The sequence below is a fragment of the Taudactylus pleione genome, unplaced genomic scaffold (assembly GCF_031769625.1).
Source record: "Taudactylus pleione unplaced genomic scaffold, aTauple2 ptg001066l, whole genome shotgun sequence".
Taxonomy (NCBI): domain Eukaryota; kingdom Metazoa; phylum Chordata; class Amphibia; order Anura; family Myobatrachidae; genus Taudactylus; species Taudactylus pleione.
The window spans coordinates 630183-653849 of NW_028285467.1; the positions used below are offsets into that span (position 1 = coordinate 630183).

The following is a 23667-nucleotide window of genomic DNA, read 5'->3' on the forward strand; positions in this document are numbered from 1 at the left end:
ATCATTGTCTCCCAGTAACACCAGTGTTACATGTACAGGGCTGCTGGTCTATCTCCTTGTTACAGTACATCTCAGAGCTCTCAGGCCTAACCTGATCATGTCTACATGACTCCTCTGATCATTGTCTCCCAGTAACACCAGTATTACATGTACAGGGCTGCTGGTCTATCTCCTTATTACAGTACAGCTCAGAGCTCTCTGGCCTAACCTGATCATGTCTACATGACTCCTCTGATCATTGTCTCCCAGTAACACCAGTATTACATAGACCAGCCCTGTACATCTCCTTGTTACAGTACAGCTCAGAGCTCTCAGGCCTAACCTGATCATGTCTATATGGCTCCTCTGATCATTGTCTCCCAGTAACACCAGTGTTACACGTACAGGGCTGGTCTATATCCTTGTTACAGTACAGCTCAGAGCTCTCAGGCCTAACCTGATCATGTCTACATGGCTCCTCTGACCATTGTCTCCCAGTAACACCAGTATTACATGTACAGGGCTGCTGATCTATCTCCTTGTTACAGTACAGCTCAGAGCTCTCAGACCTAACCTGATCATATCTACATGACTCCTCTGATCATTGTCTCCCAGTAACTCCAGTGTTATATGTACAGGGCTGGTCTATCTCCTTGTTACAGTACAGCTCAGAGCTCTCAGACCTAACCTGATCATTGTCTCCCAGTAACACCAGTATTACATGTACAGGGCTGCTGGTCTATCTCCTTGTTACAGTACATCTCAGAGCTCTCAGGCCTAACCTGATCATGTCTACATGACTCCTCTGATCATTGTCTCCCAGTAACACCAGTGTCATGTATACAGGGCTGCTGGTCTATCTCCTTGTTACAGGACATCTCAGAGCTCTCAGGCCTAACCTGATCATATCTACATGACTCCTCTGATCATTGTCTCCCAGTAACACCAGTTTGACATGTATAGGGCTGCTGTTCTATCTCCTTGTTACAGTACATCTCAGAGCTCTCAGGCCTAACCTGATCATATCTACATGACTCCTCTGATCATTGTCTCCCAGTAACACCAGTGTTACACGTACAGGGCTGCTGGTCTATCTCCTGTTACAGTACATCTCAGAGCTCTCAGGCCTAACCTGATCATATCTACATGACTCCTCTGATCATTGTCTCCTAGTAACACCAGTGTTACACGTACAGGGCTGCTGTTCTATCTCCTTGTTACAGTACATCTCAGAGCTCTCAGGCCTAACCTGATCATGTCTACATGACTCCTCTGATCATTGTCTCCCAGTAACACCAGTATTACATGTACAGGGCTGGTCTATCTCCTTGTTACAGTACAGCTCAGAGCTCTCAGGCCTAACCTGATCATGTCTATATGGCTCCTCTGATCATTGTCTCCCAGTAACACCAGTGTTACACGTACAGGGCTGCTGGTCTCAGCTATAGGAGTGATAATTAGTAACTAAGTGATGTCTTCTGCTTCCAGATTGCAGCCCCGATATATTTCTGAGGATAAAGCAGGATGACCTCTCGTCTTTTCGTGACCTTCCACAGCAGAGCCCTTCGCACGGCGCCGGTGAGTCCGCAGCCCGAGCACTGAATGCACCGAATGTCTCTTCCACAGCATGGTGGTTCCCAAAGTAACCCATTTCATCCTTATGGGTACAGAATACTCAAGGTGCCCCTAGAGGGCACCACACTACGTCTGATCAGCATTCTGCAGAAGGGCCTCTGTGCTCTAGGTGGTTTCATCTGCTTTTATGTGTATTTATGTCATGGTGACACAGTACTTTTCTCTGAACACATGGCTATGTCTGGCGTAAGGTAAGTACGCACACGCCTGGCATATGACGGTACGCACACGCCTGGCATATGACGGTACTCCCACGCCTGGCATATGACGGTACTCCCACGCCTGGCATATGACGGTACTCACACGCCTGGCATATGACGTTACTCACACGCGTGGAATATGGCGGTATGCACACGCCTGGCATATGACGGTACGCACACGTATAGATATATAGCGCAGGGAAGATGTGGTCTTGGTGCGGTGTGACCAGTGTCCTGGCTCAGGGATAATCCATCTCCTCTGTGTACACAGCTGAACCCATCGTCACATCCGTGTACTCGCTGCAGAAAGAGGAGGGGAAGACTCTTCATCCTGCGGACAGGTCAGAGGTCAGGAGCGGCCATTTGCACAGTGAGTCTCGGGGTGTCCGTAGTACAGAGAATAAATAACTCCCCACTGATCATTATATGGGTATTCGCAGTCACCCCTCTCAGCGAGTGCTGTTATACAGGTCACAGTCGTTCATGGTGACTTCTGCTGTACGTTATAATGGGCTGCAATTCTCCTATTAATGCCCTGTGTCCTACTGAGTGGAACGGACTGGTTATGTATATATATATTGTATTTACAGGAATGTTTATACATCACTTGTGTATTTTATATCCGTATTTTAGTCTCATGAAGGGGTATTTATGGGGCAGCACGACGCGCAGTGGTTAGGTTTACTGTCTCACAGCGCTGGGTTCATGAGTTCGCTTTTACAACCAGGCCCGAATCTGTGTGGAGTTTGTATGGTGTGTGTGTGTGGGATTCCTCTAGGTGCTCCACTTTTTTCACAAACTCCTAAAACAAATTGTAAATGTAAATGAATTGGCTTCTGGTACAGACAGACCCTAGTGTGCATGTATGGGGGGGGGGTGCGGACTGAGCCCTATCACAGGAGGCAAGCCACAGCCCATCGTGCACCCTCCTCCCTCTCCCATCCGACGTCTCACTTACAGTTTGGCGGCTCTGTGTAGGAGAGGGGGAGGTTGTGAGTCTGTAATTCTTGCCTCCAGTGCAGGATGGGCCGGGGTCCTGGTGGAGGGGGGCAGTCAGTATCCTCCTTCCAACAGGAGAGGCTTCGTGCATTGAGCATTTCTGTTGCTCACGGCGCCCTCTGCTGGCTGCCTCCAGCCTACTCTGCAAGTCGGGCCGGCCTTAGGTGTCAGGCGTTGTGAGAAGAGTGCTGGGCGGAAGAGCCCATCACAATGTCCCCGGTGAGAACACTGCGCGGTAAAGTGCTGCGTAATATGTGTGCGCTATATCAACAATCGAGAATAAAATACAAAATGACCGGAGGGACTTGCTGCTGCCCCGGTTGTCTCATGGGAAATCAAACATGCAGCACGATCAGACAATGATATCTGATCATAGTCTGAGCGACCCATGTGTACGGCCATTAGGGGGGGTTAGGGTGCGGGATTAGGCATTAGGGGGAGGTTAGGGTGCGGGATTAGGCATTAGGGGGAGGTTAGGGTGCGGGATTCGGGTTTGGCATTAGGGGGAGGTTAGGGTGCGGGATTAGGGTTTGGCATTAGGGGGGGTTAGGGTGCGGGATTGGGGGGAGGGTTAGGGTTAGGCATTGGGGGGAGGGTTAGGGTTAGGCATTGGGGGGAGGGTTAGGGTTAGGCATTGGGGGGAGGGTTAGGGTTAGGCATTGGAGGGAGGGTTAGGGTAGGGGATGGGAAAATACTTACCAGCCGTTGTTATGGGTGTCGGGATTCTGACCAGCGGCATCCAGACAGCCGGGATTTCATACCCAACCCAACAGCATAACTGGGAATACAAGGAGTAATGCAAGGGACAGTGTAATAAGGGGAAGGATGGGGAACTCCAGGTGCCTCCGCCCATCTGCCGACCACAGAGTGAAAAGCACTAAGCCAGGCAGTGATCAACTCTGCGCTCTTATCCACCGAGCCCAAGCTGGTATAGTATAGGTCCTGACTCAGAGATGGCCGCTATAACACAGCCGCTGTGACTACGTATGCAACGGCTGCAGTATAATATGCTAGTGCCGCAGGCGGCGTCTTGTGTAACTAGACGCCTTCTGTCGGCCTCTCTGAATCACTGCGTGCGCATGCGCGAGACCCGGATAGCGACGGGCAATCCGTCGCTCCGGGTCTCGTACCAAAGGTGGCGTGCTGTCGATGTTAAGTGACAGGACGCCCCCTTTGGTGGGCGGGCCGGGGAGTGGCTGCCCAAACGGAGGCGTTTCCATGCGAACGTCTCCATTTTGGGGCGGCCCCACTGACATCACGAGTGGTGTCAGTGGGAGAGATTTCGGCTCTGTTAATCTCTCTGGGGCTTGCGTCAACGAGACCCTACCACAAGGGTCTCGTCGCAAGTCAGATGGGTGCGATGGTCTTGACCATTGCGACCATCTTCCTGGCCGCTCGCTATAGCTGTGGGTGGTCACCCACAGCTATGCAAGCGGCCAGGAGGCCGCTCTAAAAAAAATATAGCCCGGCCCTGATTCAGAGCGAGCGCTATGTCAGAGCGTCCGGCTCTGAATCAGGGCCATAGTGTCTTCAGCTGAAGATGAACCCATTGATCTCTGTCTGACAGAGAAAGGGCATCACAAGAAATGTGGGAGGGGAAGGATCCCCAACTACTAACCAGTTGGCTGGCATTCAGTGGGCGGGACACAGACCCGTGTCAGAGGGCCCAGTGGAAGTCTACATTGTTAGCTAATGTGGGCAGAAGGTGGACTGCTAAGACTGGTGTCCAAGCTGGAGTCCATATCTGTTGACCTAGCAAGCAAGGAACAAGCGTTGTGCGTCCATTCCATGGCTTTGACCAGGAGGACCTGCTGGTAGCTAGCCGGGAAGCTCGGCCACTAGGCCACCCTGGTGCTTGTGCCTGTGTACTATGTTGTACTTATACCAAGGTTCCTCCCGTGCCACACAAAGTCCTGAACTCTAGCGTGTACCAAGAAGAAGGGGCATGGATGGTCTGTAAGAGGCGCGATCATCATGTTGATGACATTCGGCCTGATTCAGAAATGGGGGTAGACGCGGTCGCCCAACTGCGATTTTATGCAAATGCCGACACACATCCCATCCCTGGCGTACACCTGTGCTTATGAATGCGCCAGGACTGAGACGCCCACTCGCAGAGTCTGTAGGCGCCACCATTGGTCAGACCATCGAAACTTAAACCAGCCCTATGGCGAGTACGGCGTCCAGTGTGAGCGAATGAGAGTCTGAGTGCACAAACACTATAGCGACACTCCTGCGCCATTCCCCTAAGATGGATCGTCTTTGTGCATCACAGCCGAGGGATGCCCGGCACCTTTCCTAAGCGTTTCTGATCCTGTGCGTCTCGGTGGCAGCAGCGCTCTGTGCGGGAGTGTTGGTTCTCATTGAGCGCGCAGTCTCCTATGGGCGTGTTAGGTTTATACTGATGCAGCCCACAGACCAGACTAAGGGGGGACAGGAGGCAGCCCACAGACGAGACTAAGGGGGGACAGGAGGCAGCCCACAGACGAGACTAAGGGGGGACAGGAGGCAGCCCACAGACGAGACTAAGGGGGACAGGAGGCAGCCCACAGACCAGACTAAGGGGGGACAGGAGGCAGCCCACAGACCAGACTAAGGGGGGACAGGAGGCAGCCCACAGATGAGACTAAGGGGGACAGGAGGCAGCACACAGACCAGACTAAGGGGGACAGGAGGCAGCCCACAGACGAGACTAAGGGGGGACAGGAGGCAGCACACAGACCAGACTAAGGGGGGCAGGAGGCAGCACACAGACCAGACTAAGGGGGGCAGGAGGCAGCACACAGACCAGACTAAGGGGGGCAGGAGGCAGCCCACAGACCAGACTAAGGGGGGGCAGGAGGCAGCCCACAGACCAGACTAAGGGAGGCAGGAGGCAGCACACAGACCAGACTAAGGGGGATAGGAGGCAGCACACAGACCAGACTAAGGGAGGCAGGAGGCAGCATACAGACCAGACTAAGGGGGATAGGAGGCAGCACACAGACCAGACTAAGGGGGATAGGAGGCAGCCCACAGACCAGACTAAGGGAGGCAGGAGGCAGCCCACAGACCAGACTAAGGGGGATAGGAGGCAGCACACAGACCAGACTAAGGGAGGCAGGAGGCAGCATACAGACCAGACTAAGGGGGATAGGAGGCAGCACACAGACCAGACTAAGGGAGGCAGGAGGCAGCACACAGACCAGACTAAGGGGGATAGGAGGCAGCACACAGACCAGACTAAGGGGGATAGGAGGCAGCACACAGACCAGACTAAGGGGGGGCAGGAGGCAGCCCACAGACCAGACTAAGGGAGGCAGGAGGCAGCACACAGACCAGACTAAGGGGGGCAGGAGGCAACACACAGACCAGACTAAGGGAGGCAGGAGGCAGCACACAGACCAGACTAAGGGGGGGGCAGGAGGCAACACACAGACCAGACTAAGGGGGATAGGAGGCAGCATACAGACCAGACTAAGGGGGATAGGAGGCAGCCCACAGACCAGACTAAGGGGGATAGGAGGCAGCACACAGACCAGACTAAGGGGGATAGGAGGCAGCACACAGGCCAGACTAAGGGGGGGGCAGGAGGCAGCCCACAGACCAGACTAAGGGAGGCAGGAGGCAGCCCACAGACCAGACTAAGGGGGGCAGGAGGCAACACACAGACCAGACTAAGGGGGATAGGAGGCAGCACACAGACCAGACTAAGGGGGGGCAGGAGGCAGCCCACAGACCAGACTAAGGGAGGCAGGAGGCAGCACACAGACCAGACTAAGGGGGATAGGAGGCAGCACACAGACCAGACTAAGGGGTATATTTACTAAAGTGGAGGCAGTGTGTGCAATCACCAGTAGCATATCTATAATGGTTGCAGTGTGTGCCCCTGTCCATGGTCCCGCGTCGGGTGTCGGCGCTGCTCAGAACACGGGAAAATGGCCGCCGCGGCCATTTTTCCGGTGTTCTACGCATGTGCAGTAGACTCCGGGCACACTCTAGTGCCCGGAGTCTACTAATGCTCCGGTGGCTGGCCAGCCATATCAGTCGGCTGCCGGCCACCGGGGGGAGAGGTGGGGGCCCCGCACAGGCAGTGCACACGGGCCCCCTCCTCTGTTAAGATGCCCCTGAGTAGAGGTGTTGCCCATAGTAACCAATCAGATTCCACTTAACAGTTATCAAGCACCTTATAGAAGATAATAGCTAGAATGTGATTGGTTGCTATGGGCAACATCTCTGCTTCTAAAAACCAGCACGTTAGTAAATACCCCCCCAGGGCCTGACTCTCCGGTAGCAGCGGATGTGGGTAGTTACTGAAGGTATATAATGCAGGTGTTGTCTTCTAAGCTGAGGTTATGCGGAACGTCCACCGCTAACAAGGTGCGGAGGGCAGTAACTCTGCTTCAGAAGACGCAGTCGCTGGCTTTGGCACGCCCCTAAAACACCTCCACATCGCCGCCCCCCATCCCCCAAACGGCTTCAGGCCATGAGTCCGGCTGCGGCTTCCCCCACACTGAGAGCGCAGTTGCAGCAGCATCATGGCAGGTGCTCCAGCGCGGTAACCTGAACATCGAGCAATAACGACACACGCTGAATCAGGCCCTAAGTGTTATGGTGTGGCTACTGGCGCCCCCTGCAGCCCGCTGTCTGCCAGTGTCCCCCACATGCTACACACATTTCATCCATTTACCTCTGCACGCTATTATACGCTGTGCGCCTGTTATACGCTGTGGGCGCCTATTATACGCTGTGGGCGCCTGTTATACGCTGTGTGCGCCTGTTATATGCTGTGGGCGCCTGTTATACACTGTGCGCCTGTTATACACTGTGCGCCTGTTATACACTGTGCGCCTGTTATACGCGGTGCGCCTGTTATACGCGGTGGGCCTGTTATACGCTGTGGGCCTGTTATACGCTGTGGGCGCCTATTATACGCTGTGGGCGCCTATTATACGCTGTGGGCGCCTGTTATACGCTGTGGGCGCCTGTTATACGCGGTGGGCCTGTTATACGCGGTGGGCGCCTATTATACGCTGTGGGCGCCTATTATACGCTGTGGGCGCCTATTATACGCTGTGGGCGCCTGTTATACGCTGTGGGCGCCTGTTATACGCTGTGGGCCTGTTATACGCTGTGGGCGCCTATTATACGCGGTGGGCCTGTTATACGCTGTGGGCGCCTGTTATACGCTGTGGGCGCCTGTTATACGCTGTGGGCGCCTGTTATACGCTGTGGGCGCCTGTTATACGCTGTGGGCGCCTATTATACGCGGTGGGCCTGTTATACGCGGTGGGCCTGTTATACGCGGTGGGCCTGTTATACGCGGTGGGCCTGTTGTACGCTGTGGGCGCCTGTTATACGCTGTGGGCCTGTTATACGCGGTGGGCCTGTTATACGCGGTGGGCCTGTTATACGCGGTGGGCGCCTGTTATACGCTGTGGGCGCCTGTTATACGCTGGGCACCTGTTATACGCGGTGGGCCTGTTATACGCGGTGGGCCTATTATACGCTGTGGGCGCCTGTTATACGCTGTGGGCGCCTGTTATACGCGGTGGGCCTGTTATACGCTGTGGGCGCCTGTTATACGCGGTGGGCCTGTTATACGCTGTGGGCGCCTATTATACGCGGTGTGCCTGTTATACGCGGTTAGCCTGTTATACGCGGTGGGCCTGTTATACGCGGTGGGCCTGTTATACGCTGTGGGCGCCTATTATACGCTGTGGGCGCCTATTATACGCTGTGGGCGCCTGTTATACGCGGTGGGCCTGTTATACGCGGTGGGCCTGTTATACGCTGTGGGCCTGTTATACGCTGTGGGCGCCTATTATACGCTGTGGGCGCCTATTATACGCTGTGGGCGCCTATTATACGCTGTGGGCGCCTGTTATACGCTGTGGGCGCCTGTTATATGCTGTGGGCGCCTATTATACGCGGTGGGCCTGTTATACGCTGTGGGCGCCTGTTATACGCTGTGGGCGCCTGTTATACGCTGTGGGCGCCTGTTATACGCTGTGGGCGCCTGTTATACGCTGTGGGCGCCTGTTATACGCGGTGGGCGCCTATTATACGCGGTGGGCCTGTTGTACGCGGTGGGCCTGTTGTACGCGGTGGGCCTGTTATACGCTGTGGGCGCCTGTTATACGCTGTGGGCGCCTGTTATACGCGGTGGGCCTGTTATACGCGGTGGGCCTGTTATACGCGGTGGGCGCCTGTTATACGCTGTGGGCGCCTGTTATACACTGTGGGCGCCTGTTATACGCTGTGGGCGCCTATTATACGCTGTGGGCCTGTTATACGCTGTGGGCGCCTATTATACGCTGTGGGCCTGTTATACGCTGTGGGCCTGTTATACGCTGTGGGCCTGTTATACGCTGTGGGGGCCTGTTATACGCTGTGCGCCTGTTATAAGCTGTGGGCCTGTTATACGCTGTGGGCGCCTGTTATACGCTGTGGGCGCCTGTTATACGCTGTGGGCGCCTGTTATACGCTGTGGGCGCCTGTTATACGCTGTGGGCGCCTGTTATACGCTGTGGGCGCCTGTTATACGCTGTGGGCGCCTGTTATACGCTGTGGGCGCCTGTTATACGCGGTGGGCCTGTTATACGCGGTGGGCGCCTATTATACGCTGTGGGCGCCTATTATACGCTGTGGGCGCCTGTTATACGCTGTGGGCGCCTGTTATACGCTGTGGGCGCCTGTTATACGCTGTGGGCGCCTGTTATACGCTGTGGGCGCCTATTATACGCTGTGGGCGCCTGTTATACGCTGTGGGCGCCTGTTATACGCTGTGGGCGCCTGTTATACGCTGTGGGCGCCTATTATACGCTGTGGGCGCCTGTTATACGCTGTGGGCGCCTATTATACGCGGTGGGCCTGTTATACGCGGTGGGCCTGTTATACGCTGTGGGCGCCTGTTATACGCTGTGGGCCTGTTATTCGCTGTGGGCGCCTGTTATTCGCTGTGGGCGCCTGTTATACGCTGTGGGCGCCTGTTATACGCTGTGGGCGCCTGTTATACGCTGTGGGCGCCTGTTATACGCTGTGGGCGCCTATTATACGCTGTGGGCCTGTTATACGCTGTGGGCGCCTATTATACGCTGTGGGCGCCTATTATACGCTGTGGGCCTGTTATACGCTGTGGGCCTGTTATACGCTGTGGGGGCCTGTTATAAGCTGTGGGCCTGTTATAAGCTGTGGGCGCCTGTTATACTCTGTGGGCGCCTGTTATACGCTGTGGGCGCCTGTTATACGCTGTGGGCGCCTGTTATACGCGGTGGGCCTGTTATACGCGGTGGGCCTGTTATACGCGGTGGGCCTGTTATACGCGGTGGGCCTGTTGTACGCTGTGGGCGCCTGTTATACGCGGTGGGCGCCTATTATACGCGGTGGGCCTGTTATACGCTGTGGGCGCCTATTATACGCGGTGGGCCTGTTATACGCGGTTAGCCTGTTATACGCGGTGGGCCTGTTATACGCTGTGGGCGCCTATTATACGCTGTGGGCGCCTGTTATACGCTGTGGGCGCCTGTTATACGCTGTGGGCCTGTTATACGCTGTGGGCCTGTTATACGCTGTGGGCGCCTGTTATACGCTGTGGGCGCCTGTTATACGCGGTGGGCGCCTGTTATACGCTGTGGGCGCCTGTTATACGCTGTGGGCGCCTGTTATACGCTGTGGGCGCCTGTTATACGCTGTGGGCGCCTGTTATACGCTGTGGGCGCCTGTTATACGCTGTGGGCGCCTGTTATACGCTGTGGGCGCCTGTTATACGCTGTGGGCGCCTGTTATACGCTGTGGGCGCCTGTTATACGCTGTGGGCGCCTATTATACGCTGTGGGCCTGTTATACGCTGTGGGCGCCTATTATACGCTGTGGGCGCCTATTATACGCTGTGGGCCTGTTATACGCTGTGGGCCTGTTATAAGCTGTGGGCGCCTGTTATAAGCTGTGGGCGCCTGTTATAAGCTGTGGGCGCCTGTTATACGCTGTGGGCGCCTGTTATACGCTGTGGGCGCCTGTTATACGCTGTGGGCGCCTGTTATACGCTGTGGGCGCCTGTTATACGCGGTGGGCGCCTGTTATACGCGGTGGGCCTGTTGTACGCGGTGGGCCTGTTGTACGCGGTGGGCCTGTTATACGCGGTGGGCCTGTTATACGCTGTGGGCGCCTATTATAAGCTGTGGGCCTGTTATACACCCCATGGTTCACGTCCGATGTTTGGGGATCAGCATGTTCGCTCGCAGTTGCCCCGTAGCCGCAGCACGATTGTCATGTTGGGGCGGCTGCGCGTCGGCGCAGTACAAAATTGGGGCGTGTTGAGCCCATGGTCTTCGTCATCGGATGCAGACTTCCTGGACCCGGATAACCAGTTATGACGGCCAGTCTGAGTAACCTGGCAGAGGGCTACCACCATCGCGACCGTGACCTGATGCTGTGCCATCTGATGCAGCGCTTAGTTTTTAGTCTATGTACTGTAGGCATCTGTTTCCTACAGAGACCGCCTGCTGCATTTACACGTTACTTGTACGGTATTTCACGGACGCTTTCCTGCGCTTCCCTGCGACTGTGCAAATACCGTACAAATCAGGGCCTGGGGCCGGCTGGAGCCATCATTGCGTTATACGCTCGCACAACGCATTTTTATTTAGACATTGTCCCTTTTAAACATTTTCATGCGCCCTGGTCCCAGCGATGCAGGACTTATCCCCTAGTGGTCAGGCGAACGCAGGCGTTATAACGCCGTTATAGGGGCGTGCATAACTAAGGCAGCGTGGCGGAATACACAGCCATACCGTAAGCTGTACACAGGAAGCGGCCAAAATCCTGCGGCAGGTCATGGCAACCACTATTATGCTAATGGGTCCGATGGTTACGTGACCTTGCGTGCTGATCAGGCTGGGAATAAAGAGAGATGGGTGGCTTAGTATGGGGCTGGGCGTCTGCATCTTGTCCTCGGTCTCCGTGCGTATGCACTCATTAGCATATTCTCGCAGCGGCAGGGTGCGTGCGTCTGCATCCGTGCGTTCCTTGCTGAATCAGGCCCCAAGTCCCTAACCATTGCTGCAGCGCCATTTTCTGCACCGGTGGGGAAGGGGCCGCTATATACAATATGGCCCCTGCTCCTGTTATGTACATGGCCTATCCGGCGTGATATAGGCCATGGTTCGGGAGCCTGTACTCGCTGTCTGGCTGTGACTGGCACTTGGCCAGGGCTGGTAATGGGCTGTCGGTGACAGGTGTCTGTAATCTCCCCTCAGGATTTGTGTCACATCCAGCAATAGCCATAGAGCCGCCCCGGTGAGGCCCATTATCCAGGTGCTATATTAGATGTGGGAGTGAAGCAGAAATCATCTCCCCGCTGACCCCAGACATAATCACCGGAGCCTGGGGGGCTGCTGACAGCTGTATATACCCCGGGGAGAGGAGAGGATGGGCTGTGCCTCGCTGCCGTTCCCTGATTACATGTTTATTCTGCCGACTGCGCCTATTATTATCTCCTATCCAGAACTGTGCCGCCAGAGAGCGCCCCCCAGGAGACCCCGTCACAGCTGCCGCTCAGTCTGATCTCCGCGGCCTAAGTAACTTTCCCGGCCGTGTATTATGTACAGACAACTGTGTTATGGTGACACGATCCCTGTAACACAGACCAGCCGGACCCTAGGACCGTACAGCCCGCAACTGCACTCAGTCATAGTGTCCCTTTATATACAGGTGTCACTACTACTGCCGGCAGCTGCTAGCAGCACTGTGATGTCCTCTCTGCACTCAGTCATAGTGTCCCTTTATATACAGGTGTCACTACTACTGCCGGCAGCTGCTAGCAGCGCTGTGATGTCCTCTCTGCACTCAGTCATAGTGTCCCTTTATATACAGGTGTCACTACTACTGCCGGCAGCTGCTAGCAGCACTGTGATGTCCTCTCTGCACTCAGTCATAGTGTCCCTTTATATACAGGTGTCACTACTACTGCCGGCAGCTGCTAGCAGCACTGTGATGCTCACTAATATAATATGAATGTAACGTGTATATATAGTATGTGTGTGTGTGTGTGTGTGTGTATATATATATATATATATATATATATATATATATATATATATACACATTTACAGTCTGGTGCATAAATGCCATCAGACTACTCCACATGCCCTGTATATGCCATCTGACTTTTTCATATCCTTTATATGCCATCAGACTCCTCATGCCCTATATATCCTGTCAGACTACTCATTATGCCCTTTATATGCTATCTGTACCCCCATACCCTTTGTGTCATCAGCCTTTTTCATACCCTTTCTTTGCCATGAGACTCCTCCTAATTCCATTTCTGTTCCACCCTGCTCCTCCTGATGCCCTTTATATGCCATCAGACTCCCCATGCCCTTTATATACCATCAGACTGCTCCTCTTGAACTTTATATGCCATACAAACCTCTCCGCATGCCACATCTATGCCATTAGACTCTTCCATATGCCACTTGCATATTATCAGACCCTCTTCATGCCACATATGCCATCAGTCTTTTCTTTATATCCTTTATATGCCATCAGAATCCTCTACATGTCCTATACAGTCAGGTGCATAAATATTGGGACAGTGACAGAATTTTCATATTTTGTCCTCTATTCACCACCACAATGGCTTTGAAATGAAACAAACAAGATGTGCTTTACCTGCAGACTTTCAGATTTAATTTGAGGGTAATTACATCCAAATCAGGTGAACGGTGTAGGAATTACAACGGTTTCTATATGTGCCTCCCACTTTTTAAGGGGCCAAAAGTAATGGGACAAACTAAACAATCCTAAATCTAACTTTCACTTTTTAATACTTTGTTGCAAATCCTTTGCAGGTAATTACAGCCTGAAGTCTGGAACGCATAGACATCACCAAACGCTGGGTTTCATCCCTGGTGATGCTCTGCCAGGCCTCTACTGCAAATGTCTTCAGTTCCTGCTTGTTCTTGGGGCATTTTCCCTTCAGTTTTGTCTTCATCAAGTGAAATGCATGCTCAATCGGATTCAGGTCAGGGGATTGACTTGGCCATTGCATAGCATTCAACTTTTTAGCCTTAAAAAACTCTTTGGTTGCTTTTGCAGTATGCTTCGGGTCATTGTCCATCTGCACTGTGAAGCGCTGTCCAATGAGTTCTGAACCATTTAACTGAATATGAGCATATAATATTGCCCGAAACACTTCAGAATTCATTCTGCTGCTGTTGTCAGCAGTCACATCATCAATAAATACAAGGGAACCAGTTCCATTGGCAGCCATACATGCCCACGCCATGACACTACCACCACCATGCTTCACTGATGAGGTGGTATGTTTTGGATCATGAGCGGTTCCTTTCCTTCCCCATACTCTTCTCTTCCCATCACTCTGGTACAAGTTGATCTTTGTCTCATCTGTCCATAGGATGTTGTTCCAGAACTGTAATGGCTTTTTTTAGATGTTATTTGGCAAACTCTAATCTGGTCTTCCTGTTTTTGTGGCTCACCACCAATGGTTTACATCATGTGGTGAACCCTCTATATTCACTCTTGTGAAGTCTTCTCTTGATTGTTGACTTTGACACATATACACCTATCTCCTGGAGAGTGTTCTTGATTTGACCAACTGTTGTGAAGGGGTTTATCTTCACCAGGGAAATAATTCTTCTGTCATCCACCACAGTTGTTTTCCGTGGTCTTCCGTGTCTTTTGGTGTTGCTGAGCTCTCCGATGCATTCTTTCTTTTTAAGAATGTTCCAAACAGTTGATTTGACCACACTTAATGTTTTTGCTATCTCTCTGATGGGTTTGTTTTGATTTTTCAGCCTAATGATAGCTTGCTTCACTGATAGTGACAGCTCCTTGGATCTCATATTGAGAGTCGACAGCAACTGATTCCAAATGCAAATGTCACACCTAGAATCAACTCCAGATCTTTTACCTGCTTAATTGATAATGAAATAACGAGGGAATAGCCCACACCTGTCCATGAAATAGCTTTTGAGTTGATAGTCCCATTACTTTTGGCCCCTTAAAAAGTGGGAGTCACATATAGAAACCGTTGTAATTCCTACACCGTTCACCTGATTGGATGTAATTACCCTCAAATTAAATCTGAAAGTCTGCAGGTAAAGCACATCTTGTTTGTTTCATTTCAAAGCCATTGTGGTGGTGAATAGAGGCCAAAATATGACAATTATGTCACTGTCCCAATATTTATGCACCTGACTGTATATGCCATAAGTCTTTTCTTTATATCCTATATATGCCATCAGACTCCTCCTCATACCCTTTATATGAAATCAGAATTCTCCTATTTCCATTTCTGTTCAACCCTACTTCTTCTCATGCCCTTTATATGCCATCAGTATCCTCATACACTATATATGCCATCAGTATCCTCATACACTATATATGCCATCAGTATCCTCATACACTATATATGCCATCAGTATCCTCATACACTATATATGCCATCAGTATCCTCATACACTATATATGCCATCAGTATCCTCATACACTATATATGCCATCAGTATCCTCATACACTATATATGCCATCAGTATCCTCATACACTATATATCCCATCAGTATCCTCATACACTATATATGCCATCAGTATCCTCATACACTATATATGCCATCAGATTCTTCTTGATACCCTTTATATGCCATCTGACTCCTCCTCATTCCCTTTATATGCCATCAGGCTCCTCTACATTCCCTTTATATGCCATCAGACTCCTCCTCATTCCCTTTACATGCCATCTGACTCCTCCTCATTCCCTTTACATGCCATCTGACTCCTCCTCATTCCCTTTATATGCCATCTGACTCCTCCTCATTCCCTGTATATGCCATCTGACTCCTCCTCATTCCCTGTATATGCCATCTGACTCCTCCTCATTCCCTGTATATGCCATCTGACTCCTCCTCATTCCCTTTATATGCCATCTGACTCCTCCTCATTCCCTTTATATGCCATCTGACTCCTCCTCATTCACTGTATATGCCATCTGACTCCTCCTCATTCCCTTTATATGCCATCTGACTTCTCCTCATTCCCTTTATATGCCATCTGACTCCTCCTCATTCCCTTTATATGCCATCTGACTCCTCCTCATTCCCTGTATATGCCATCAGACTCCTCTTCATTCCCGTTATATTCCATCTGACTCCTCTTCATTCCCGTTATATACCATCTGACTCCTCCTCATTCCCTTATATGACAAACTACTCTACAAGCTCTTTATATGCCATAAGACCTCTCCACATGCCACATCTATGTTATTAGACTTCTTCACATGCCACTTGCATGTTATCAGAGCCCTCCACATGCCCCTTACATGCCAACAGACCAGTCAAAATCCCCCTGCATTCCATCAGACTCCTCCTCATGCCCTTTATATGCCATCAGAATCCACCCATATGCCCTTTATATGCCATCCAAATCCTCCAAATGCCCTTTTTATGTCATCAGATGACTTCACATGCCCTTCTGTTGCCATCATATGACTTTCATGCCATTTTATCCCAACAGACTCCTTTGCAAGTCTCTTAATGCTGTAAGACCTCTGCCTGTGCCCCATGTGTCCTATATATGTCTCTTGCTCCTTGTATGCCATCAGACCCCGCATCATGCTACTTGTATGCAATCAAACTTCCCCATATGCACCTTCAACATGCTGTACAGATATCAGTAAGGGGAAGTGTAAGGTCCTTACGACCCTTCTCAGTATGTTACACAGTAAGGTGAAGTGTCTAGGGTTTGAAAATGGAATCCATTCAGACTGAAAACAAATATAAGTGGAAGAAGCATTTACGGTGTTGAATGACTGCCAGCTTGGTGGTTAGGGTGAGATGAAATTTGCAGAATCAGATTGGCACTGCCACGGTTCTGCCAGTCCCTGATGCAATATGTTATGGGATTGCAAGTTCCAGCAAACCACTGTTTGCTGATGTGATAAAATGTGGGTTGAAGAGTGAGTTTGTACTTTGAAGAGTTAGTTCTATATTTGGTAAGCACCCCTTACCCTAAAGAGGTGGGAGGTGAGGTGGGAGGTGTATGTGTCTCTGATTAAAGCAATGAAGTGCTGAGTATTGGAGAAAGGGGCAGTTCTGTGTGAGGATTATCCAATTTTTCTTTGGGAGGTGAAGTTAGGGGGTGAGATGGCAAATGATGGGCTCTCATCCTGTATCGTTACACTTCCTGGAAGCTACTTATTGTCCTGGGACACGGAGCGTGTTATTTATCCAGTACTTGGCATTTACATTACATAGCACCAAGGAGATCTGGCCAAAATAGGAATAAAACAGGTTTGTGTTCATTTCAAGTCATGGCGACCTGACATGGTCGTTTCCTAACTGAGCCGGGACTGTGTATGGTGACCTTTCCTAATCTAGCCACACCCTCTGTGACCTCATTCCTCATCGCAGTGACATCACTCGTCACACGGCCATGCTTTATAGCTATAGTATGATGTGAGAATTTTTACCATTGCACTAACGAGGAGAGGAGGGTTCTGGGAAGATGCAAAGTGATTATGGCGATGTGAAAAAAAAAAAATCAATATTCAGTTTATTATTAATCTGCAAGTATAGTGACTATTCCCATAATATAAACAGGTAAAGTCCTATAACAGGAAAATGTTTCTACGTTTTAGACACTAAACAAATACAGAATAAAATTATGAGCTCATTGTCCACTGAGCAGGGAAATGGGAATTATTTAGTATCTGTGTGTATTCTCTACACATAGATTTATGTATGTATGTATGTATGCTTCCGTCTCTCCTCTGCTCACCTCAGTAACGGCACAGAGGAGGCTGAGCCCTGAGCACAGGCCTCCAGTCTGACTGGCCTCCTATGAGCACAGGCCTGCAGTCTGACTGGCCTCCTCTGAGCCCTGAGCACAGGCCTCCAGTCTGACTGGCCTCCTCTGAGCCCTGAGCACAGGCCTCCAGTCTGACTGGCCTCTTCTGAGCCCTGAGCACAGGCCTCCAGTCTGACTGGCCTTCTCTGAGCACAGGCCTCCAGTCTGACTGGCCTCTTCTGAGCCCTGAGCACAGGCCTCCAGTCTGACTGGCCTCTTCTGAGCCCTGAGCACAGGCCTCCAGTCTGACTGGCCTTCTCTGAGCACAGGCCTCCAGTCTGACTGGCCTCTTCTGAGCCCTGAGCACAGGCCTCCAGTCTGACTGGCCTCTTCTGAGCCCTGAGCACAGGCCTCCAGTCTGACTGGCCTTCTCTGAGCACACGCCTCCAGTCTGACTGGCCTCTTCTGAGCCCTGAGCACAGGCCTCCAGTCTGACTGGCCTCTTCTGAGCCCTGAGCACAGGCCTCCAGTCTGACTGGCCTTCTCTGAGCACAGGCCTCCAGTCTGACTGGCCTCTTCTGAGCACAGGCCTCCAGTCTGACTGGCCTCTTCTGAGCCCTGAGCACAGGCCTCCAGTCTGACTGGCCTCTTCTGAGCCCTGAGCACAGGCCTCCAGTCTGACTGGCCTTCTCTGAGCACAGGCCTCCAGTCTGACTGGCCTCTTCTGAGCCCTGAGCACGGGCCTCCAGTCTGACTGGCCTCCTCTGAGCCCTGAGCACAGGCCTCCAGTCTGACTGGCCTCCTCTGAGCCCTGAGCACAGGCCTCCAGTCTGACTGCCCTACTGTAGAAGGAATGCTGGCTGTGTTATCCCATGCCTGTCGCTTATCACAGTAATTATCATCTGATTGTATTACAGTTAGATGTTATCAGTCTGTCTGTATACAGAGATTTGTCCTGTATAGTATTCTACAATCACAGCCGCATATAGATACAATATTCCATTCTCTTTGCAGAACGTGTCACATCACAGCCAATCAAACAGGAAAAGTTGGATTATGTCAAGGTGTCGGTGGGAAGCCATGGGTCAGATGCCACGACAGTAACACCTAGAGGTGAGATCCATTGCAGAAAAATACTAAATGTGGACTATCTGGTGGAATTTAGATGTGGCTTTCCGTGTGTTGAAAGAATGTTCCATGTTTTTGGTGAAATGTGCAATAGATCCCATGGTCCTGGTGTTGGGGAAATGTAGATCCCATCTGGGTGTTGGGGAAATGTAGATACATGTAGATCCTGTGGTCTGGGTGTTGTGGAAATGGGGATCCCATGGTTTGGGTGTTGATTTAATGTAAATCCCGTTGTCTAGGTGTTTGGTAAATGTGGATATTGTGTCTGTATATTGAGTAAATGTTGGTTCTGGGTGTTGGGGAGATGTGGATCCCATGGTCTGTTGGAGAAATGTGGATCTTGTGGTCTGGGTGTTGACGAAAGTGGATCACATGGTCTGGGTGTTGGGAAATGTGGATACTGTGTCGTATATTTAGTAAATGTTGGGAAATGTGGATACTGGGTCTCATTCGCTCGCAAGCGGGTCGATGGTACCCAAATGCGCATGCGCACGACGGAGGGAGCTCCGTCGTGCGCATGCGCGAGACCCACAGAGCGACGAGGAAGCCGTCGCTCCGGGTCTCGCAACAAAGGGGGCGTGCTGTCGATGTTGATTGACAGCACGCCCCCTTTGGTGGGCGTGCCGGGGCCGTGGCTGCCAGACGGAGGCGTTCCCATGGGAACGCCTACCGTCTGGGTCCGGCCCCACTGATGTCAGTGGGAGTGATTTTGGCTCTGATAGAGTCACTGGGCTTGCGGCAACGAGACCCTACCGCAGGGTCTCGTCGCAAGCCCGATGGTCGTGATGGTCTTGACCATCACGACCATCATCATGGACGCTCGCATAAGCTGTGGGTGGTCACCTACAGCTATGCGAGCGTCCAAGAGGCTGCTCCAAGAGTAGGTAGGAGGGCCCTGATTCAGAGCGAGCGCTCTGGTCAGAGCGTCCGGCTCTGAATCAGGCCCACTGTGTCTGTATATTTAGTAAATGTGGATCCTGTGGTCTGGGTGTTGAGGAAAGTCAATCACATGATCTGGGTGTTGGCAAAATATAGGTACAGTGTTCAGGGAGTTGAAGAAATGAGGATCCTGTGGTGTGTGTTGATTGAAATGTGGATCCCCTGGTCTGAGTGTTTAGAGAAATATAGATCCCATTGTCTTGGTGTTGGGGAAACATAGATCCCATGGTTTGGGTGTTGGGTAAATGTGGATCCTGTGGTCTGAGTGTGGACAAAAGTGGATCACGTGGTCTGGGTGTAGGGAAATGTGGATACTGTGGGGGTCATTCAGACCCGCTCGCTCGAGCGGGTCGATGTTGGGCCAATGCGCATGCGCACGATGGAGGGAGCTCCGTCGTGCACATGCGCAAGACCCGGCGAGCGACGAGAAATACATCGCTCGGGGTCTCGCACCAAAGGAGGCGTGCTGTCGATGGTGACTGACAGCACGCCCCCTTTGGTGGGCATGCCGGGGGCGTGGCTGCCAGACGGAGGCATTCCCATGGGAACGCCTACCGTCTGAGTCCGGCCCCACTGACATCACTAGTGATGTCAGTGGGAGTGATTTTGGCTCTGATAGAGCCAAAATCACTCCAGGGCTTGCGGTCACCGAGACCCTACTGCAGGGTCTCGTCGCAAGCCCGATGGTCGCGATGGTCTCGACCATCATCATGGACGCTCGCATAGCTGTGGGTGGTAACCCACAGCTATACGAGCGTCCAAGAGGCCGCTCCATTGTTAGGGCGAGCGAGCGCTCTGGTCAGAGAGTTCAGCTCTGAATCAGGCCCTGTGTCTGTATATCGTAAATAAATATTGATCCCATGTTCTAGGAGTGGGGGAAATGGGATACTGTGTTCTTTGTTGGGGAAATGTGGATCCCGTAGTATAAGTGTTGAGGAAAGTGGCTTATGTGGTCTGTGTTTTGCGAAATGTGGATACTGTGTTGTATATTGAGCAAATGTTGATCCGTGTTCTGGATGTTGGACCCCGTGTTCTGGGTGTTGAGGAAATGTGGATCCCGTGGTCAGGGAGTTGGGGAAATGGTGATCCTCTGGTGTGTATGGATGAAATGTAATCCCATGGTCTGAATGTTGGAGAAATTTGGATCCCGTGTGTTGGATGTTGGGGAATGTATATCCTGTTTTCTGGGTGTTGGGAAAACATGGATCTCAAGGTTTGGGTGTTGGGGAACTGTGGATACAGTGGTCTGTTTTGATTAAATTTAGAGCCTGCGGTCTGGGTGTTAATGAAATGTGGATCCCGTGGTCTGGGTGTTGGGGAAATGTGCATCCCATGGTCTGGGTGTTGAGGAAAGTGGCACATGAGGTCTGGGTGTTGGGTAATGTGGACACTGTGGTCGAGAGTTGGGGAAATTATGATCCTGTTGTATTTGTTGATGAAATGTGGATCCTGTGGTATGAGTGTTGGACAAATGTGGATCCCAGGGTCTAAGTGTTGGAGAAATGTGTATCCTGTGTTCTGGATGTTGGGGAAATTTATATCCCGTGGTCTGGGTGTTGGGGAACCATGGCTTTGTTAAGTGTTGATTAAATGTATTATACCCTGTGGTCTGGGTGTTGATGAATTGTAAATCCTGTGGTCTGGGTGTTGGGGAAATGTTCATCCTACGATCTGAGTGTTGATTCAAGTATGTGAACTATTTCTATGCCACTATTTATTTTTTCTGGTGTCAAAGTCTTTTAAAAAATTGCGTAATTCACAGGATTCAGAGAATTTCATGCATCACATACAGTTTTCAAAAATTCCAGAAGGAACGGTTTGCTGTAGTGAATTTTTTTCTGGTGAATATTTTCCACCAATTAATTAGTTAAGACTTGGACACCAGAAAATAAAATTGTGACATACAAACAGTTCATGTACTTGAATGCATGTAGAAGATCCCATGCATTACACAGGGAATCACCCAGATCCTGTAGTCTTTATGTTGGGGAAACATGGATCCTGTGGTCAGGGAGTTGGGGAAATGTGGATCCCATGGTCTGGCTGTTGTGAAAATGTAGACCCCGTGGTCTGGGTGTTGATTAAATGTATATCCCGTGGTCTGGATGTTAGGGAAAAGTGGGTCCCATGGTTTATGTGTTGATGGAAAGTAGATTCTGTGATCTGGGTGTTTCGGACATGTGGATCCCGTGGTCTGGGTGTTAGGGAAATGCAGTGCCTGTGAGCTGGTTGTTGGGGAAATGTATATCATGTGGTTTTTCTGTTGGGGAATCGTGGATCCTGTGATCATGGAGTTGAAATGTGAATCCTGTAGTCTGTATGTTGATGAAATGTAGAGTCCATGGTCTGGGTGTTGGGGAAATGTTGATCCTGTGGTCTGAGTGTTGATTAAATGAAGATCCTGTGGTCTGTGTTGATGAAATGTAGATCCAATGGTCTTCGTGTTGGGGAAATGTAGTTCCCGTGGTCTGGGTGTTGGGGAAATATGGATACCGTGGTCTTGGTGTTGGGGAAATGTAGACAACATGGTCTCAGAGTTGATTAAATGTAGATCCCGTGGTCTGTATTGGGGAAATGTAGATCCTCTAGTCTTGGTGTTGGGGAAATGTAGATCCCACTGTCTTCGTGTTGGGGTAAATTAGGTCCAGTCGTCTGCTTGTTGGGAAAATATAGATCCCGTGGACTGGGTGTTAAGGATATGTAGATCCCATGGTATAGATGTACAAGTTGACCCCTTTCTTTCAGCTCCATTTCATACCTCTACATCTAAAGATAACTGTGCTATTAAATCATTGTATGTACCCTGGTGCCACTATTCAAAAAACAGTGATTTTCCTACCTATTCTTAAAGAGCCACTGTCCCCTTTATTACTGTGCCATGTCAAGGGATATAGTGGCCCCCTCAGTACACAAAAACACCTGTGCAATATTCCCTTACCTCTTACGCAAAGTAATGCAGTTGATGTTGGATGTTTGTAAAGAGACGTTGTATCATGCTGGGTTGGATCTGTACATAAGTGAGGCTGGGAACACTCATTGGGAGAGCTGCTAACCAGTAGGGAAAGATAGTGATAAGGGACAGTAATAGATGAATGGCAAGGCTTTGCATGGTCCACTGGATGGAGAGTTGACGAAGGCAAGATGTTGGAAGAGATGACTGCCATTGACAGTACTAAGAATGTAACGATGAGAAGATAACACAGCAGGTAACCCAATGGCTTAACCAGCAAAGATAACGTGCGGCGGAAGGTTGTGATGGGGAAATGAGTTGACAGAGGACGGGCAGAAGAGGCTGGTCATAGACAAGGTATTACTGTATGTATAGACAGTCATTATAGTGAGGACCACAACTACTGCACTGTGTGCGGGAGAGCAGTCCCACTTCTGTCAGGGCTCAGAGAGGAAGGTGCCGCTACCATCCCTGGGACAGCAAATCAGGTGACAGGTTTACACATGGAAGAACGCCCCCACTGACCGTGGTGGAACCCCTGGAAAGCAGACATCAAAAACCCCAGTTGTTGCTAAGAAGTCACTGGACAAAAACCACCACTGCATCCAGGGAAAGCTGTCGGAGGAAACTAGTGGCACCAGCAGCAAAAACATGGCACCGAATGCGTTCCTCCTGCCGGAGAGAGTGACGGGATGGGGTGAGGATTTGATGATCACTAATTCAATGTAGAAGAAGCAGCTCTCCACCGGACTACCACACAGGCACAAACTTCATCCCGGAGTCCCAAAGTTTTGGATACTTTATTCTGTCATAAGGGAAATGCAATACATGAACAAAATGCAATACATGAACAAAATGCAACACATGAACAACAAAATGCAATACATGAACAACAAAATGCAATACATGAACAAAATGCAATACATGAACAAAATGCAATACATGAACAACAAAATGCAACACATGAACAAAATGCAACACATGGAAAACAAAATGCAACACATGGAAAACAAAATGCAACACATGGAAAACAAAATGCAACACATGGAAA

General features: G+C 50.9%; 1 protein-coding gene across 3 annotated transcripts in view; it reads left to right on the forward strand.

Moving 5' to 3' along the window:
* Positions 1–23667, forward strand: part of LOC148453893 (uncharacterized) — a 110510-nt gene that overhangs the window by 52097 nt on the left and 34746 nt on the right. For 2 of the 3 annotated variants that reach the window (XM_088461551.1, XM_088461552.1), the window contains exons 6-8: positions 1468–1557; positions 2086–2184; positions 18614–18712. In XM_088461551.1, the coding sequence (XP_088317677.1) occupies positions 1468–1557; positions 2086–2184; positions 18614–18712 (288 nt within the window). The remainder of the gene's footprint in view (positions 1–1467; positions 1558–2085; positions 2185–18613; positions 18713–23667) is intronic. The other variant, XM_088461553.1, reaches the window with a different exon arrangement.